General features: G+C 45.2%; 1 protein-coding gene across 4 annotated transcripts in view; it reads left to right on the forward strand.

Annotated features, from left to right (window-relative positions):
- URB2 (URB2 ribosome biogenesis homolog) overlaps positions 1–19,477 on the forward strand; it is a 76,995-nt gene that overhangs the window by 17,949 nt on the left and 39,569 nt on the right. Inside the window, exon 10 of one of the 4 annotated variants that reach the window (XM_042795885.1) lies at positions 50–790. The exons of the other annotated variants lie outside the window; for them this stretch is intronic. Within the exon in view, the coding sequence (XP_042651819.1) occupies positions 50–247 (198 nt within the window). The 3' untranslated portion in view covers positions 248–790. Of the gene's footprint in view, positions 1–49; positions 791–19,477 lie in introns of those variants that run through there. 4 annotated transcript variants of the gene reach the window in all.

The following is a 19,477-nucleotide window of genomic DNA, read 5'->3' on the forward strand; positions in this document are numbered from 1 at the left end:
TTTCTTGCCTTTTTGTCTTCAAGTTTAATGCAGTTTTTTCTTCTCGTAGGTGACTTTGCACCCGGCTGTGAAGAGACATCTCACAGAAGGGATATATCACATCCTTGACCTTTGCATTGAAAGGGACATCAAGTTCTTAAATGTGTCACTACCAGCAGGTGTAAGGGAGGTCTTTAAGGATCTGTATAATGATTACAACCACTATCACAAAGCAAAAAAACAGGGGGAGGAAAAGTATACTGCATGATGAATCCTTCCTGGTGCTGCATAGTGAGTTATGAATTGATCTTGCAGTGCTCAGAAAATCCTCAGTCGCTGTTCGGTTTGGGATGACTGGTAAGGTCAAATCTGAAGAGGGTTCTATAAACGTGGGTTGTGTCTATCTGTACAGCCAGCTTCCATCACGGTGGAGAGGGGAGCGGGGAGGGAGGGTGTGCTGTTAGTCTGGTCCTGCTGTGTGCCACAAAGGGCAGAGCTGCTGCTCCGGTTTGTGCCCCCAGGGGACTCAGTGGGAGCCCTGGGAGCTCGCTGCAGTCTGGCAGCAGGTGTCAGGCTTCAGGCTTTGGTACATGATGGTGCTTTTCTGCAGAAGCTATCATCTGGTGTAAAAGCCAGTGAGGGTTATAACTCCTCTGCTCTTGCTTACATGGTAAGCAGAATTAAAGCAGTTAGCTTATTTTTGTACTCTGTTGCTGTACCTTTTATTACTGAAGAAATTTCTGAATGTTACACACCTGCACGGTAGGCTACTGTGCAAAACTGTGGAAATACAGTAAAAAATTTGAAAGTTTGTCTCTCTTTGCTTGATTGGTTTTGCTCTTGAGTCCAGCCCTGGGCAGCCTCGTCTGACCTACTGAATTTCCTTCCCAGCTGTATTGTCCTGTGATCTCATGATAATCAGAAAGACTGACTACTTACAGCTCTGGTTGATTTACTGTCATTAAGCAATTGCACTTAGTCATCTGATCAGTGGTCACTCTCTGTACATTTTTAGCTTGTGAGAATTGCTAAGTACCGAGACCTATCTGAGACCCTTTTGGTCTAAGCTGAACCTTGTTGCTTTGCATTCGCTCTAGGTTAAGAGCAAGCCGTGGACATATTGCAGCTCAGCTGACAGTACTTTAATAAGCTGTGGTAAATGAATCACATTTGAGCCTGTAAGAAGCTTTATCAACTATCTCCCTTTCATTAGCTAAACTACGGAAGTTTATTTTCTTGAAAATGATAAAGATCTAAACTTTTATGTAAGCGGTCAAACAATTTTCACGCATTCATGCAGTTCATAGTAAGAGCTCAATACTCTCATGTGATTCTCTGCTTTAATCTATAGGCAGGGGGTGGGCAGAGGAAGGCTGGAATGTGGCTTACCACTTTTATTGGATCCACCTGCCACATAGCGAGGTCCAAAGGATGGAGTTTGGCCGGGGCAGGTGATTCCACGTGGCACGGACGAGAGAGATGAGCAGGGCTGTGGGGGAGCTGGACCTCGGGGCAGGGCCACGGCGTGGCAGGGCAGCTGCTGTCGCTCCTCCTGTGCTGTCCCCTGGCTGTGGCCCTGGCAGGGCGCTTCTGGCACACCGCTGACCTCCCCTGGCACCCTCACCGGGTGCTCCTGGGCAGTGTCGGGGCCCCTGGCCCTGGGGCAGCTCACCCTGGGCCTGCTCACCTCCGCCTTCCTTGCCGTGTGGCACCTCCTGTGCTGGCTAAAATTCATCGTTTGGACTGGAGATGATCCTCCTTGCGTCCTGGGAGAGAAAGCTTTGATACTGTGCAACCGCTGTTCCAGAGTAGCCACAGCAGTGGCATGTTATCGACACTGTTCTAGGCACAAATGGAAAGCACAGCACCATATGGCTGCTACAAAGCAAGTTAACTCCATCCAAGCTGGACACTCTACGCCACTGTGCCATTTCTGTATTTTATTTCGGGGCTGAAAAGCTGATGTGGGCCACTGTTGGGAAGGGCAATTACTGCTGCCCCACCAGGCAGCGGGACAGTGACGTAGGTCCCAGAAAGGAAACGAGTGTGTGGGAGCTGGGTACAGCCAAATGAGCACCAAAGGGAGGCCTCCAGGGTGAAGATGGTTAATATGCTAGTAAGATGAAGGAAGGTTATGAGCACTGGGAGAGGATCTGGAAAGAACAGTGAAAAGAAAGCTAGGTTTGGAGCGGGGGAGGAAGGAAGTGAGGTATCATCGCTGGCGTGTAAATGTCAGGGCTCCCCTGATGTAGCCATATGGTTGCAAGCCACACACATAGCTCAAAAGCTTCTGAGTGTAGACCACAGAGTAAACAATAGCTTACTAATTGTTTTAAAGGAGATAAACTACTTGAGTTGATGTCAGTTTTATTTCATTAATACTAACTTTTAAAATTTTATCCATTTGGACTTGGCTTGGAAAGGAAGATATGTGACTTCCATGGACATGGGTAATGAAAATAACAAACTCCTACTATAAAAAGGATACAGAGCTGGAACGAAGGAAAACTTGAAACTCTGCCCCAATTAGACCTTTATTTAAAATATGCTGTTCAACTGCCATTTAGCCCACAGCCCCCCACCTCCTCCAGGCTAAGCAGCGAAGTTCTGAAGCACAAAGCAGCATTTCTGTGTAGAAGTTACAAAGGGGTTAAAAAGAAGGCTGTATTTCAGTTGCTAATCTTAGGTCTTTGTCCAAGAATTGCTCTGGGTTTTTTTAGCTAGAATAAATTAAGTCACTGGCAGAGGACCACCTGCTGAGAAAGCAGGCTTTGTTTTATTGAGTACATTCCCATGTGGGTGCAGTGTTCCTCTTCTGTCGCACGATGGAGCCATCCTGCAAGGGTACAAAAGCACCATCTGAAATCACAGTTTTGGAGTCCTTTCTCCTAGGCTGGTCTAGTTTATGAGCTCTCAGCACCAGCAAGGTAAAGGGTTTGGAAGAAGCACTGTCTCAGGGCTAAAGGACAGGGTTGCGACCTTTGTTTCACTTGAGCATTAGCTGCGTGCGAGTGCACCTCCAAGCACAGTCCTCACAGGCTTCTGCAGCAGTTAATCCCGGCCAGATTTCCAACCGTTGAAGCAGCGCATCTCTTCCGAGGGCTTTTCTTGCTGCTGCACTAACAAAAATACCTCCCACAGCCAGAGCTCCCAGCCTGGGATATCAGGGTCCTGCTGGCTGTACTGCAGGCTCAGCCTGACACTCGCGGTGTGGTGTTCCTTATTCGTGCCTGGGCAGTGCCCAAGTCTGCTGTGCCAAAACTGGCTCAAGTTGAAAGGGAGAGACAGGATGGGCAAGAAAGAACAGTCATGGCTGGCAAAAATCATTTTGGTTTTATCTAGCCCTTGTTTTTGTGTATCTGCTGTGAAAATCCTCTGATTTTTCTAGTTATCTGGGAGTGGGGCGTGATGCTTGATCTATCTTGCTGTTGGGGATGGAAATGCCGAAAAAGATGATGGTGTAAGATGGTAGAAATTATTCTGCCATAAGATGGTAGAAGTTATTTTTCCTGTTCTTACCTGCTGGGAGGAGACAACGTACTGAGTACTTTCCTTTGAATTTGAAATGGATCAGTAACTTCCTATTTATTTACTTCTTGATGTGGGTTTGTGGCTGTTGGGCAATAGAAGGCTCCTTCCAAAGCTTCCGTTAGAAGTAAAAACATGGTAGCATGAATAAAAGAATACTTTTAGAGGTTCTCATATTGTTATTACTGAACTATTAAAGGTGTACACTGGTAATAGCTATATTGTGATTCTGTAATCTTTGTGTGTTATAGACTTGTAAGAATACTTGCCTTGAGGTGCAACAATTGCTTTTCTACTTGAAACAGATTCTAGCCATCCAGGTAGAGAACTGCATTTGTGTCCTAAGCAGTGCTTGCAAGCGTGGAGAAATTTTTTTTTTTTTTAATTATTTTCAGTGAAATGACTGCGTTATTTTTTTCAATAAACATACAAAAGTGCCATTGTATTATTGTTGGCAGTGCTGATACTTGCTGCTGTATGATCAGTGAAGTATTCTACAAATAGTTAAAGTTTCCCAAAAGGAAGATGCTCCTGTTATTGTATCTGCACTGTAAGATTTATGTCACAGGCAAATGGAAATGAAACCTGACTTTCTATGGAGTAGTAGTGATTTGTAATCACATACTTTTTTTTTTTTTTTTTTTTAAGCATTAAAGGTTTTTTGGGGTTTGTTTTTTTTGGTTGTTTTTTTTTTTTTTGACTTTAAAGCCTGGAAAAACTGTGAAAGAAAGTATGTCCCTGTGACCTTCTCAGAGCTTTTAGTCTAGGAGAGCCCTCTAGCAAATCCCTTGACAGTTCTTCAACAGAATTTGGGAAGAATAAATAAAGGTGTTCCAAGTGCCTAAGCTGTATTGCCATCCCCTTCCTCCCGAAGAAGGACACTGACTTTTTTGTACCTATTTCTAAAGATGGTAATGAATGAAAATGGCAAAATCAATTTTGTCTTTTTAGGCATCTTTTAATGCAAGCATAGAGTGGCAAGAGGTACAGACCTGCAATGACTTACCAGCAGTGGCTGCTTGGTACTTTCAAGGTACAGAGTTGTTCGGGTCAGAAGAGCCTTATTCTGACACGTAGTTTTAGGGCTTCTCTTTTAAGATTGGTGGAGACCAACTTCAGCCCCAAAGATATTCTCATTGGTTTGATTACTTTATGTAGAATTGCTTCTTGAATGGAGAAGTTCCACAAACAATCTGGTCTGAACTAGACATCTTCTCATGGAGGCTGCTGCAGAGTCTGGGCCCTCTTTTTCCAGCAGGGAAGTCATTGTAATGCCTTTTCAGCTTTTCCCCACAACCAGAGGACAGGGGTCTTTCTGCTGATAGCTGGTGGAGAGGATTTGGAAAGCAAGCAAAGAATAAAAGGAGAGGGAAATTGGCGACATATCCCCTGCTAAACCATTCAGCAGCTGAGTTTTCTGTTAGGTTCAGGCACCCCTGCTATTATTTCTGCAGCCTCCACTTGAGGGATTGGTTCTGCAGGCTTTCACAGAGCTGCGCTGGGGCTTCTCAGGAACGTGCACAAAGCTGAATATTGCTGTCCCAAGGATGAGGACCACGGGCTGCTCCCGCTGTAGGAAAGAAGAAAAGAGCAGGAATGGAGGTCTGGGGTGCAGTCAAGACTATTGCCAGGGCTCTTTGCTGATGAGATGACTTCATTAATGATCCAATTTTGGGTAGGAAACAGCAGCTTAAAAGAGGGAAAGAAGCTCCTGGTAGCTGAAAGCAGAGCAGTTTTGGAAACCAGGCCGTTCCTGGTTCTCAGTGCATCTTAAACATCCGTTGCTTTAGTTGGTGTACTACAAGCACGTATAAACCTCTTTTGGTGGCGGGCATCCTTGTGTGCAGCAGTGTGATCTGTGAGCGGGCACTCACTGTCCTAACACACTGCCAGGTTTGAGAGACAGTGGGTGGGAGAAGAAACAACATTGCAGGGAGAAGTGATTGATTCGTGTTTAGTTTTTCTTGTTGGTTTTAGAGCAGTGTGTGGGAGTTCCCTTCAGTAACCTCAGGGAATAGTATTGTTGAGTTTGGGTTTTGTTAATATCCCAGGAAAAGAAAGGAAGAATAAATGACCATGTTACAAAAAAATAAAATTTTCATGTTGGGGCACAAACAGACAAATCCATAAAAGTCAATTTGACAAACTACTGCTATCGGTAAGTTACATGGCCTGTGCAAATGAAGCCTCAGCTTTATCGGACAGTGTATTAACTCATGGAGGGAAGGCTGATTTATTACTCTTCATCCAGTCAGTAATTGTCAGCCCGTAATCCCCTGAAGGGAAAGTAGCCATCCGTGCTTATCACTTGAGAAGAGACACTAGAACAAACAGATGCTGATTTTAGCCTGGCAAAGAAGCATTGCCACTTGAGCACAGCTGCTCTGTCCGAACGCAAGTGGCTGCTGCTTGTTCCTGTTCCTGAGGCACAGGGGGGCAGCTGATTCTGCGCACCCGTGGCTGGGAGTAAAGCCTGGGGCTTTGCTCTGACTTTGTGTCTGCATCTGCTGCAGGTCACCCGTGTGCTTTGCTTGCCGAGGCCTTACCTGCCTTGGCCACTGGCATGAGTCTTCCCTGTAGGGGATTTGTGAGGTTTTCAGAATGTTTAATGCTCTGTGGGTACCTAGGTGAACTGAGATTTTTTTTTTTTTTAATGCTACAGAGGTGAGCAATACATTATTTGATTTATTTATGATATTTCAAGTGATAACCAGAAAATATGTAGACTGACAGCATAATTTCTGCCCCTTTTGTCCTCCTACCAGACATCTGTGAAACTTGCTATTGTCTTAGTGTGCATTTTACTTTATTTTCTAAGATTGGTTGAGACTACTCAGTGTTTTCAGGAGACAGATATGCAAATGTGAGCTGCTAGTACCTGATTTCTTCAGACTGACATTTAAAAATATGTTCATTAAAGTTTTCATAACCTAAGCCCACAATAATGAGAGTCTAGAGTATGTGTCTCCTGGTACCACATGCAAAGGAAATGTGTGTCTAAGAAACCTGTTATTAGCAGCTCATATTTTGTTTGTGCAGTGACATTGAAGAGACTTTCTAAGCAACTTATTTTCCCTTGCTGTAAAGGCAGATCTCTTACTGCAACAAAAGGCAAATCCGTTCTTTAGATCTCAGCCTGTGCTCTATTGTCTGGACGAGGAGAAATACTTTTGTTCCTGAGCCATGAAAACTTCAGCTGGAAGTCTCCATTGACCCATATGCCCTTTCCCTGCAGTAGTGAGGGATTGTCATCTCTTACGGTATTTCTGCCAGCACTTCTGCCCTAAGCTGCCATTTCTCTAAAAGCATCAGCAGACCTGTTGCATCCTGTCTATTAGCAAGGGAAACTGTCCCAGCAGCTCTGGTTTGAGGGGAGACTCAGCATACTGGGAGTTGGGAAAACTCATTAGTGTGATTGGTAAGACATGCTTAACTTCAGAGGTGTGAAGTTTCAAACTGTTCTTTCTAGGTAAGAGTAATGGTATTACAGCTGGGCCATGTATTGAGAGAGCATGGATGAACTGCATTAAATGGTTTCTCCTGGCACTCCCCTGTTCCTGTTTTGGGGGGAGAATATGTAGCTCTGTTTTCTTAACGCAGTCAGTATGGGGAAGATGGGTTAACCTCTGCATGGAGATCCAGGGTGGTGAGGAGCACATCCATCTTTTTCCCTGCCACACTGTAATACTGGTGATGTTTAGAATTCGCTTCAGCACATATTTCCTAGGGACTGGAGGGCAGAAACATGCCCTTAGAGCTCACGGCACTTTTAATCTTCAAAGTGCATTATAATCATTAATACATTAATTAGGCATTCTCCCCTTCCTTCCTGCTAACAAGGTTTATTAACCTGAATGTATTTATCTTTGGGCAGCTTCTACAAGCAATTGAATGAATAATTTTCCTAATAACTTTAATAGCAAAGACATGAAAGGGAACAGGGATGATGAGAGGAACAAGAGACCTTGATAAATAAAGCTGCACTATGAAAGGAGAGGAGCAATTTCATTCTAGGTGTAACTGCACCTGCCCCTGCGACTCCCAGCTGGCAGCTGTGCAGCCTTTGTTGCATCTGCCTCCCCTAGCCTACATGTGATTGCACATCTATGCAACATTTATGCTAGCACACACAAATGAAAAAAAAAAAAAAAAAAGGAGGTCATGGATCACCGGGACCTGCAGGAAAAGAGAACATGAAAATAACTTGTAATTGCAAGGTCCAGAAAGCCTATATGAAACTTTTACATATGCTTACTTTTACATATGCTTATAACTTCTTAAGTGTTTTTATGAGAACCGGTATAATCTAGCAGAGTATTTCACAGCGGGTAAATTGCAGGACCCAGGAGGTGGAGGAAGGTCATTAAAGACTATGTGAGGGCGTTTAAGGCATTGAAAACTGTAATCTAAAGCAAACGAAATCTTGCTTTCCTTCTCCATCTTTACCCCTCAAGCATTGCCTGTTGTGCCCTCAAAGCACACACAAATACACAGTATATGGATGTTACCATATGTATGCTGTTTTGCTCCTACTCTCACAGTAAATGTTAGTGGAAGGACATAAAATGTTTTCTCTGAGTAAGGACATGCCCCCCAAAACACTCTGAGACTCAGTGACTTAGTAGTTGAGATGCTGTACTCTGAATGTAGTGATTTGCATCTTAGGCAGTGCTCTGTTGTTTGCTAAGTGATTTCACCTCTGTCTTCTTCCTGTCTTGTTTATTTAGATTCACAAGCTTAAGATCAGGAGAAACTACTAGATCATCTGGCCAGACCTCTTGCGTATCACATCACAGTCCATTAAGCTTGATATAGTTACTGCTGTAGTGAGCCCAATAACCTGTGGGGAGCTGCAACATCTCTTCCACAAGCCCAAATTTTTGACATTAAGCTCTTCAGGCCAGGAGTTGTGTTCTATCCGTGTTTTAAGTAGAGCTTTTCAGCAGTGTTATTAAACCAACATCAACAACAAGGGTAATACCAATAATGTTAATGATAATAAAATCTGTTAATATTTTATTGGTTAATCTTGCAAAGCTTTTTTTTTTTTTTTAAAACTGTGAAGCCAGCCACTGTATATGAACTGTAGCCTTCAGAAAGGAAATTGAGAGGTGGCTTTTCAATTCTGGTATGCAAATACTTCTGCAGGGCAACAGACCAGGTATTGGGAGGGCTCATTAATGCAACGGAGGAGGTTATAACAGAAAACCCCAACATAGCTAGGAGCTGTTCTCCAACAATGCAGATTTGCAGTAAGCTGCAAATAGTTATGTTATTGAGCTCCATACAGCAGTAAGGGAGTAAAATGTTACAGCTAATGGCATACAAGGTAAATGCTGAGTCTGAAATGTAGATTTTATTAAACATGGAGAATCAGCCCTGTTCTTATACCTCTGAATTCCTAATTTAAAGTTCATATAGTCTGCCTGTGCCTCTTTGATGGAAAGTGACTTGTCAAATGGAGCAAATATTTTTTGGGGGGGCGGTAGGAATTCTTTCAGCTAATGTGGATTTGACACTCCCACAGCTTTGCTCAAACTCTGTCAGACCAGGAAGATGTTTGTCAGCATCTTCTTTTACTGAAAAAGCTAACCTAGTCTGAAATCTCGAAGGAAGAAAACCTTGACTTAAAATAGAAGTGTTTGTGACAGGACGGGGTCATAGGAATGGGAGGATCCTTCCTAACTAGCTGCCTGGTTGTCAGAGTAGCTCATCTCTCCCCCTTGGCACCTTTGGCCGTGTAGTTTGCCACAGACTGCCTGCAGGCTGCAGAGGGATGAACAAGTGCACTGAGAAGTGACCAGACTTTATGTGCTGCGATGGGAGCAGCTCCTTACCACCACCACTGGCAGTCACTTCTTCCAGCCCTCAGATGGAGGGGCTGCAGCTAGTTTAACTGGCACAGAGCAGGGCCTTACCAATCTCACTGCACTCTGACAGAGGTTACTTTCCCCACAGCAGCGTCAGTGGAGCAGAGCTGTGGTCTCACCTCAGATGCTGTGGATTCAAGCCTGATCTATTACCCCAGACCACTGGGGAGGGTGGTTTAAAATAAAACACCAAGTTGCAGAGAAGCTAGCACACTTCTACTCTCTCTGACCCCTGCCGTGGGGCAGTGGTCTTTGGCACACAGGCAGGACAAACACAGCTGGTGAAACTCAAGGTAGTATCTGGAAGGGATGCAGCTAAGTGAGATGGAGCTGCCCCTGAGTCCCAGGGCACTGCTGGTCCTGTGGCCACACACTCAGGGTGAAGCTCAGCCCCATCCAGAACCTCCCACCCTGCCCAGAGGCACGGCTGTGCTGCAGATGGAGGCACTTGCAGTGCCTGCGTGCAAGCCAGAACTTGGCTGGCTTCCCACAGGTGCCAAAGCTGGCAGGTCAGGCTTCACTCCTGGCTGCTAATTGCCTTGGGTGGGAGTGCTGTCTTCCCTTTAGCCCTTATTACCCTGGCACCGCAGGTGCTGCCATCACAGCTTGATTAAAGCTGGCCAAAGCGTAGCCATAAGCACTGCAGTCATACCGCTGTTGGCACGGTAGACATGCCTTGGATTAAAGCTTTGCCTTTGGCTTCAGTACAAGAGTGGTTTCTCTTTCTTAGAGCAGCATGGGAATTGTTCTGACTCTGCAGAAAGACGGAAGAGTGAAACTGGATGGGAGGAAAATAAAGTTTATGGTTGGAGGGCTCGTGATGCAGTTTCCTCTCTGTAGCCAGAACTGAGCTTTCAGGCTGGTTCTGTGAATGAGATGAGCCACTAAGGCTTCATTACTCTAAGATGCAGTGTTAACACCCTGTTGTTTGGGAACCAAAGAGCTTGGGAGCCCATCCTTTTGGGTTAATCTTAAAAAGAAACATTCACAGGTTCAGATGCAGCTCTGTTTTGGGGTGTTGTTTCAAAGGTAGTAGGAAATGTTCAAGTGGAAAGCATGCAGGAAGACAGCAAAGTAGAAATCCTCAGTGCAACTCAGTTCAAAGCAAGGTCTGCCCTGCTGTTTCTATTTATAGTACTTTCAGAATGTGTTTTTTATTTTGTTGTTACAAGAGACAGCTGGGATGGGAATTGCAGTGTGGAACGGGACAGGTTAAAACAAAAAAGCACTGCCATGGTAGCCCCTTCTTCCTTTTCTTTTGGAGCCAATATAGACTGCGGGTGAGCAATGCCACAGTGAGACTAGTTTCTTGCAGCTGACATGTTAGCTGGAGTTGTGGTTTTCCAGAGCTTTGAAAAGCAGGTCTTGAAGACTGCATGGCATGTGTCACAGCATGGGTGGTTCCATCCTCCTTGCCTTGGATTCCCACCAAACGTGCTACTCTTCCCTGTCAGGGTGTCTAGCACTGGACATGAGCCCTACCCAGCTGTGGCCTGTTAGCAATGGCAGCACGGACTGGGATGTGGTAAGTGTGGGCCCCTTGTGTTGTAGATTTTATATAAAGTAACATCTTCCACTGCTCTTTGACTGATCAAAGGTTGAGGTGGCTTTGTGCTCAGCTTTTGTGGATACTTAGCTTCATCGACCTTCATCTTGCCCAAGTTCTAACCCTTTGTGCTGGACAGGGTCATCTCTGTCAGGCTGCTTACCCTCCTTGCTAACTGTTATATCCCAGTATCTGCAGTATTTCACCCCTTCATGCACTTCCTCTGTTTGCATAGCGATTACAGAAATAATTTTTGCCTTCTATACAACATTCCTTAGGTTCCGGAAATGCAGGCTATTATTGTGAATGTTAAGGAAAAGCAAAGCTGCAGTCCAGTACTGAGTGTAAAATATACCCCCAGTCAGATGTGGTAACTATGTCCATAACTCTCAGGCTTCTGAGATGTTAAACTGGTCTGAGAAATGAATGTGGTGTATAAGACCACTTGAGGGGAAGCCAGCCTCTACAGAAGATCACCGAGCAGCTTCACCTGCTCTAAATGTTTCAACTTTTTTTTCACCTCTTATTTCCAATGCACATCTTCTGAAATGCCTTCTCTTTCTCTGATTCTGCTGACAACAGTCTCCAGGGGTCTTCTGCAACAGTATGAAAATCATAAGCCTTGCTATTTGTCAGTCTGGTGACTGCTTTTCTTTTATGTGCCATCTGCATGAAGCCATGCTACTTTGTTGATCTTTTTGCTCCTCCTGTCTTGGGTTGGGTATTTCCAGAGCTAAGAATTGATCAAAAGGGCTAACCTGCATTTTGTGGGCCAAGGAAAGATTCTCAACATCTGCAAGAACCCTGCCCTGTCATTATGGGGAGGGAGGGGACCTCCAACATTTTGTTGCCGTATGGTTTTGACTGATTTGTGGCTTTAATCGTTTCCTCTTGGCAGAGGACTATTCAGATCTCCATGCTTTCAACCAGGAACTGACTCATAGAAATGGAGTTTTCCCTCGGTGCGTTGGGAGAGTGAATATCTGTGTGTGTTTGAGGAAGCTAGTGAGATAATGTGCAGATGATGAAGATTTCTAAATGTGGGGAAAACTCCATATTTGGCTATTTTAAATAAAGCTTCTCATTTTATGCATCAACCGATTGGAGGTTCGTCTTATTCTAAATTAGAGATTTGTCTGCCTCATTGCTCACAAATTGTAAAGATGGTGACCTGAATGTTGTTGCTTTACAGAGGTGAGTGATGACTGGTAGTGGATAGAGCTGATCAGATACCATGGTGATAAGCCTGATATAAGATACAAACCTTTGTCTTGCTGTCAGCTCTGTGCAGATCTTGTGTCCTGTGTTGACAGAACATCATGGCCTTAGGCACCATCATCATCGAGGCTTGAACCTGAGATTTGTGCATCTAAAAGCACAACCTGTTACAAGCTGGAGGCTCAGGCCGGCAAATGTACTGTGACCAAACATGAGGTAAAGCGTATTTGCGTAAGCTGCAATGAAAAAGATTTAAGCAAATACATTTTTATCTCAATTCTGTGATAGGCTAAGTGTGTATGCAGTCTGGCACTGCAGGTCGGCAGATAAGCAGTGTCTTCTTGAGCTGTAGCAACTAATAAAGTATCTGAACTGTGAACTGAGGGGCCCATCTTTGCTATCATGAGACAACTGTTTCAGTAGGATTTGTGATCCAGCCACAAGAAGGAGACAGAGCTTCAGTAGGCGGCAGTTCAGACTGTGTTTGCAGGAAATCCAGTTGATCACAGTGGAGCTCTGGGGGAGCCCAGGCATTTGTGTGTTCAGGAGCTTCACAGGATGGGTGCCACCGGTACATTAGAAGTGTCTTGGCAAACTAAGCTCATTAAATTATATGGTGTGTCACCTGTACTGTCAAAAAGTTGAATTTTTTTTTTCATGCTTTTTGTTTTCTTCTGACATAGGATTAAGCACTCTAAACAATGGAGCTTTCCATTTATCCTTGAGAAGTTATTTCCTACCTTTAAAGATTAATGTAATGGAAATTATTCTTTGATTTCAAGCCTGACTTTCATTGGCTCAGTTTTATCCTCTTATTCTGGATACAAGGCACAATGGCAGGAGAAGTAGGATTTCTTGCATCCAGGTTTGGAGGCACGGTATTGCTGTTGCCTCAGCTGTGGAGGAGCTGTGGATGGCCAGGCTTCGAAGCAGTGATGCCTTTCCCTTAAGAGCAGGAAACCTGCTGTGTTTTAGCTGTGTTGCCTGCTGACCCACTGACTGATCTTTGATGTTTTTATTTTGAAACACATCCCACTGTACAAGATACATGCGTAGCTACAGCCCTAGAAGATTATCTGTGTGCTGTTGCACACGAGCAGGCTGCGCCCAAGGCTAAATCCCGCAGCCTAGCCGGGTATTAGCTGACAAGCAGGTGATACGCGGAGAACAAATGGGGAGCACAGAGGGTGTTTGTTAGGCTCCTGGGGCTGAAGAAATGGGGGTCTGTGCTCAGCAACAAAGGCAATTTGCATTTAGTTTCTCTGGGCTGCAGTGCTGGCAACAATGGTAGATGTTCATCTGTAGCGTTAAACGGCTGCGCGGTCTGGGCTGAAAGGCTGTCTTTGTTCAGGGCTGGAGGAGCAGGAGCGCTGCAAATCGGGACCGAAGCACTGTGTGGTACGGCGTGGCCGCGAGCATGAGGGGGGGTGGAAGAGAAATTGGATGCTGGTAAAGCCTCCCTCATCTCTCCTCCTGTCCCAAGGGAGGTGTTCAGTGACCCTGGGAAGCCCTAAAGGGAAAACAGTGCTATCCTCAAGTGGCTCTCTCTGGCTGTTCAGGCACTGCCATGCTGGCGTTCACCTCAGCTCTGCACTGAGAAGGGGAGGAGGGGTTGGCTGGTACTCATCCCAGAGGACTATTGCAGAGGCTCAGGCAGGAGCAAGCCAGGCCGTGCACAAGGTGCACCCTGATCCTGTAGCTAGCTGGGGCTCCACACAAGAGATTGAACAGCCCCAGATCTTACCTGGCTGGTGCAGGGTCTTTTCCCTAGATGAGGCCTCCAGAAGGTGGTGGGGAGGGTAGAGACGGAGTATGAAGTGTGATTCAGAGCCTTGCTCCTCCAGCAGACACCTGAGTTCAGTCAGGCGTTAGTTACGTGGTGGCTGGGATTCCCCCTCCAGACTTTGTGGGGAGAGAGTTAGCGCTGAACTTGTCGTTCAGCTTAATAGCCTTTGCAGGGGCCTGAGGCTTGCAAAGCCCCTCCTCGGGAGACTCCAGTCACTCACTGGGCTTCAAAAAGTGCGTCCGCTTTGACTGGCGGCGAGCAGCCACGGAACACTTTCCTGTGGCCACCAGCAGCGTTATCTTCCCCACAGTCCCTGATCTCCTTGCTCACCGCAGTAGCTGTACTTCTGGTACAGGCACCAAACCAGTGGAAGTTCAGCTCAGACCCCCACCAGGCAGCAGGTGACTGGTGGGGTCTTCTACCAGTCTCTTACCAGGAGTGATTTTCAGTCTGCTCTTGACTGCAACAGCTGGGATGGAAGTGTGGGAAGTAGGATCCTGTTCTCTAGCCCCATAGAGAAATGGTGTTCAGCTCGGGGATTGACTGTGCCAAACACTGTCATGGAAACCCGAGCTTCTCCCACCTCACCTACCCCATTGTACAGTGCTCGCCACGCCAGCTAAATGAGAAGTAGTGTTAATTGCACTGTGTGCTCCTAAGCTTCTTTCTATGGCTTTCTGGAGGCTGATTAAGAGAGAAAGTAAAGTGGGGATTATTGGGATCCTGGTGGAGGCTAGGGGAAGAAAAAGGAAATTCCTTGGAGGGGAAAAAAGAGGGATTTGAACAGCTGACGGCAAGCCTCTGCAAACAAACCGGGAGAGTTAGGCAGCAGATGGACTAACACTCCCTGGGCTTGTGCCAATGCATCAGATTGATTTTAAAGATGAAGCACCCACTGCCTGGGAAAGCAAGCCAGTAGCCCTGCGAGTAGGAGCGCTTCCTGGCAGCTGTTCAAACACTAGCTGCTTTACAGTTCACTTTTGGTGCACCAGGAGTCAGTGAGAAGCACTGGGGACTTGGGATCTGAAATACGACCAGTGAGGACTATGGACCAATAAAGGGATTATTTTTGTAAGGCAGATTTCATGGAAAATAATGTCCAGTTGCTCAGAAGCTCACGGTGTGCAATTAAAGGACCAGAAGAGATCAAAGGGCCATCAAGTCAAACTCTGTGCCTCCCAGCATGGTGAGTGCTGGATCTTTCAAGCAAAGGTGTAGAATTCTCTGGAGTTCAATTCCAGAGGGGTATTTTTTTGCTGGACCTCAGCTGTAGACCTTGCTATAGATCAGCTTATGTCCTGAGGTACGACTGCTGTCCTGAATGACATGAGCTGTGTTACCGACATCTACCATAATATGTTTGAACTGAACTCACAGGGTACCTCAGTGATGGGTTTGGATATGTACACTGACAAATACCACCTTCTCCCACATCATCCTTTTCCTTCTACAGAAGTGATATGAGATGGAGTGGTTTGTTTTTTCCTCCTGCACTTTTCTCAAAATGAAATGAAACCCCCCTCTGTTGATGAAATAAAACTACTGAAGAATAAAACACATGAAGACTCTCCAGTAAAATACGCATTTTCACAGCAGTTCATTCCATTGGATTATATATACATACATATGTATATGTAATATAGCCTGATGGTCCATCTAATTTATGAAGGCTGTTCCAGGCTTCTTCCTCTTAATTTCCCATTATATGTAATTTGTTTCTCTTTTAAGTATGCCATACAATGTTTTTATGGTATGCATGGCAAAGAGACACAGACTCAGACCCTGAGCTGGTGCCAGCTCCCAACATCCTGAATTGCCCCTTGAACACAAGCTTATATAGAAGTTAATCAGTTTTTAGGCTGATTGTACAACATGTGCAGTTGTGATTAGAGTCTATATTTAAGACTTGGCTGCCAAAAAGACTTCAGCAGTGACAGGCTTACAAGTATTTTAGCAAAAGGCTGACACAAATGTGGGGTGGGCTGGGACTGCCACACAATTTATGCTCTGCCCTGAGGAAATGCCACCCTCTACCCTGGCACGGCACCTTCCTCCATTGGTGTTGCAGGGAAGGCTACTCGTCTGTGTCATCATGCCTCCTCCTCTGTCCTGGGGTTTCTGATGCAATAGGCCCAGAGTGACAAAACAAGTATGATGCAGCAGGCCTGGCGAAACACGGCTGTGGCAAATGGAAAAAGCGCTGGGAGGCTGGCAGCAGGACTGATAGTGGAAGTTTCAGGGGCAGGGGTGTGGAAAGGTAGAAAAGGAGCAACATCAGCTGCTAGTTCACATTGCTGAAGAGTTCCCTGATCCCCTTGCTGTGCTGCAGGTTGTTTGCAGCCAGAGTAGTTTGGAGAAAACCAATATCCAGCTGTCACTCAGAGCTCAGATGGGTTGTGTCTTGATGTTTGCAATAGTGTGTCTTGACTTTTGAGTAGCTGAAGCCAGAGAACCTGATTGGAGAGGATTTTCAGTCAGATTTTCAGCTGTAAGTTAAGACAGACTCTTATCTGCCTGCTTTGCTGATAGCTGCGGAACTAGGGGCCGGTGACTTTGCCTTTTGCTGCTGGGGCATTTGTTCGGATGTACACCACACAGTGTGACAGGGTCTGAGAGGCTCTGCCAGGTGCTTGGCCATTTATGGAATTGTGTGAAATAGATCTGGTAGTCCCTAGAAAGCCAGCAGGAATTCAGCACAAGGACCACTAGGCTCAGACGAGTATCACTTAAGTGTTCACTAAATGGGCGTGTATCCAGATTTATCCAGTTCAATGAGAAATCCTTCTTCTGGTTCCCAAAAATAGCATCCCATCAACTGAATCCCTCACTTAGTCTGCTTTACTACAAAACTGTCATTAAAATAGTAAACCAAAAGTTACTTCCCCCTGTTACAGTCCTCTGTTGTATCCTGCCAGTTTTATACCACTGACTTCAGTGGAGTGATGCTGGTGCGGAGCTGAGACAGCCTGATGGTGAGTCTGGTCCTGCATTTGCTTTAGCAAACTCATTTAATGGATCTCTAGAAGCGGGAATGTCATGGTAACTGATGGGAAATGCATCAGGTAAGAAATGACAGGTTTCTGACTGATAGCCAGGCACGTTAAAGATACGGGTGTTTACTGGCAGGGAGAGTTACTGGAACAAAACATTTTATGATTCATGGAAAATAAATGTAAACATAAAATTATTTTGTTTTACTTTCTCCTCTCCCGGTCACTGAGGACACCCAATTTTAAATGTTACCTACCTGCTTAGAGGACAGGAATGTTTTCTGGGCAGATTCTGAGGCTAGTAACACCAAAGTCAACCCAGAGTCATGCCCCAGAGCAGTCTGTGGAGTTCTTCTGCATTTACACCAACATCATAGATGAGCTTCTAGCTCATATGAGAGCAATCAAAGCTAATAGACGTGGCTAGAATTTGAAATTTCAAACGCTTCTGCTGAATGGTTTGTGAGCAATCTACAGGCTAAGACTTATTTGCAGAAAGTATCCAGCAGTTAATTTCAAATCCCATATACATTTGAGATGTTCATAAGCTACTTGCAGACAATTTGCAAACAGAAAAAGAGGCTAAAATTCATCAAAATAAATGATCTGTCATGAATTATTCATTTGGCTTGCATCAATCATGCCAAATGTCTCCCTTGTTGTTAGTCTCTGCAAAGAGATCAGGGATTGAATTTAGCTTAGAGACAGAAGTATGTTTTCACCCCTAGAGGTGCTTCTTCAAAGCAGACTAGCGGCATGTAGGTGATGAGAATAAGAAAGCTTCAGTGGCACAAAACGTTCCTGCTCTGTGGATAAACAGCAGATTTTAGCCAGCAGGGCTGTCAGGCAGGCTGCTTCCACAAGGACCATTTTTACAAAAAAAAAAAAAAACAACCAACCACCAAAAAAATCCCTGAACTTGAAGGGGAGAGGAAAAGAGAGAATTTGGGGTGTTGCAAACAGGACGAGTGTCTTTCAGCCCATCCTGGCAGCTGGCTGAAGGTAGTTTTGCCTTTTAATGTGGGAAGGAAGAGTATGAGTGAAGTGAAGTCTGGATCACTGAGAAATAAAAGCAGGTATCACGACCTGAGACTGTTTCAGGCACCAGTATGACTTCCCTTCCTTACATACGTAATTCATTTCTGGACATGGGCACGCTCCTGTAACTGGCAGAAAGGGATCAACCAGAATTAAACAACTATGTGGTATCCATGCAGCATCTTGGAGAGAGGGGCTGCAGTGAGAACGCTCTGTACTACTTGGTTAATATCGTAGAAAACATATCCAGATACAGCTTTTTTGGGGAACAAAGGTGGCTAATTAAAGGGAAAGGGCCTCATTCACTGCTGTTTTGCTCAGGTTGACAGCAAAGAAATATAGCTGACACCAACTGCATTTTGATAAATGGCAGTGGCATAGAGCAAGTAAGAGCACTAAGAATAAATAAGCTGTCTTATGTTGGGAAAAAAAAAAAAAGGTGAGTGATTCAAAGGCAGTAGGTGTAGCAGCATAAGTTCTCAGCACTCAACGGGCCCTCATATGAAGTTCTTACAACCTGGATTTAGTTGCAGCATGGATGTATTATCCCTGTTTTCTCAATAAAGGCATTGCCATGGCTACATGTGCAGTGACAAGCCAGGCCCAACTCTCCAAAGCCTCAGCCCAGTGCCTGAGGTGCCAGGTTACAGCTTTTACAGTTCAGAAAATGGAAATAAATAGGGCATAATAGAGTTTAGGGAACTGAAATGCCACATAGCTAAAAGAGGGGCATCTAACAGCAGAACTGATAAGAGCGTATATTGAAGCAATCTCTTTGCACTTGAATTTACATCTTACACTTTGCTGTGAGCCCTTTACTTGAGAACCACTCAGCAGCATTTAATTTAGACAAGTGTACCTGTCATCTCTGGCCTGTTGTTTCTGATGCTGGTATAACACAGGCGGCTTGCTGGGGGTGAGCGAGAGGGGCTGGTCTCCCAGTCTGGGAGGACTGGGACTGCTGGCAGCAGACCGCCTGCCTCCCGGTGCATGGAGGTGAGCGCCTGGGTGGTTTCTCATTTGAGTGCTGGTTTGGAAAGGAAGCTCTTGTATGTCTCCAAGAAAGTGGCCAGGGTCTCTGAGAAAGGTTATGTGGAGGAAACGCTGATTTCTTTTTTAATAATCTTGCCTTCCTTGCAGCAGATTAGGAACAGGCTCATCAGACAGGTAGCTGTATTTCAGTTCATTTCCCCTCTATTTTAAGCTTTTATTTCAGTTTATTTGACCTAAAAATGAATTCTAATTTACGACATGCAAAGTAACATGTTTTATTTTACAGTGTATTATATGCACACAACTTCAAGGTCTTGACAAGCTCTTGGCACCGATCTAAGGCAAACTAAGAGGAGGGCTCAACAGAGTGCTGGTGAGCTGATGACACCACTGTCGTGAAAGGGGAGGCAGCCGGTGTCTGTAACGGGGTTAGCCTGAGTGCCTGTCCTTGCCTGCCCTGGCACACCACCCCCTCCCAGAAAGACTCCCTGGCCCCAGAGTAAGGGTGCAGGCAACATTCTGGCTGAGA

Source organism: Tyto alba, unplaced genomic scaffold (genome assembly GCF_018691265.1).
Source record: "Tyto alba isolate M040663 unplaced genomic scaffold, T.alba_DEE_v4.0 Super-Scaffold_22, whole genome shotgun sequence".
NCBI classification, from domain to species: Eukaryota; Metazoa; Chordata; class Aves; order Strigiformes; family Tytonidae; genus Tyto; species Tyto alba.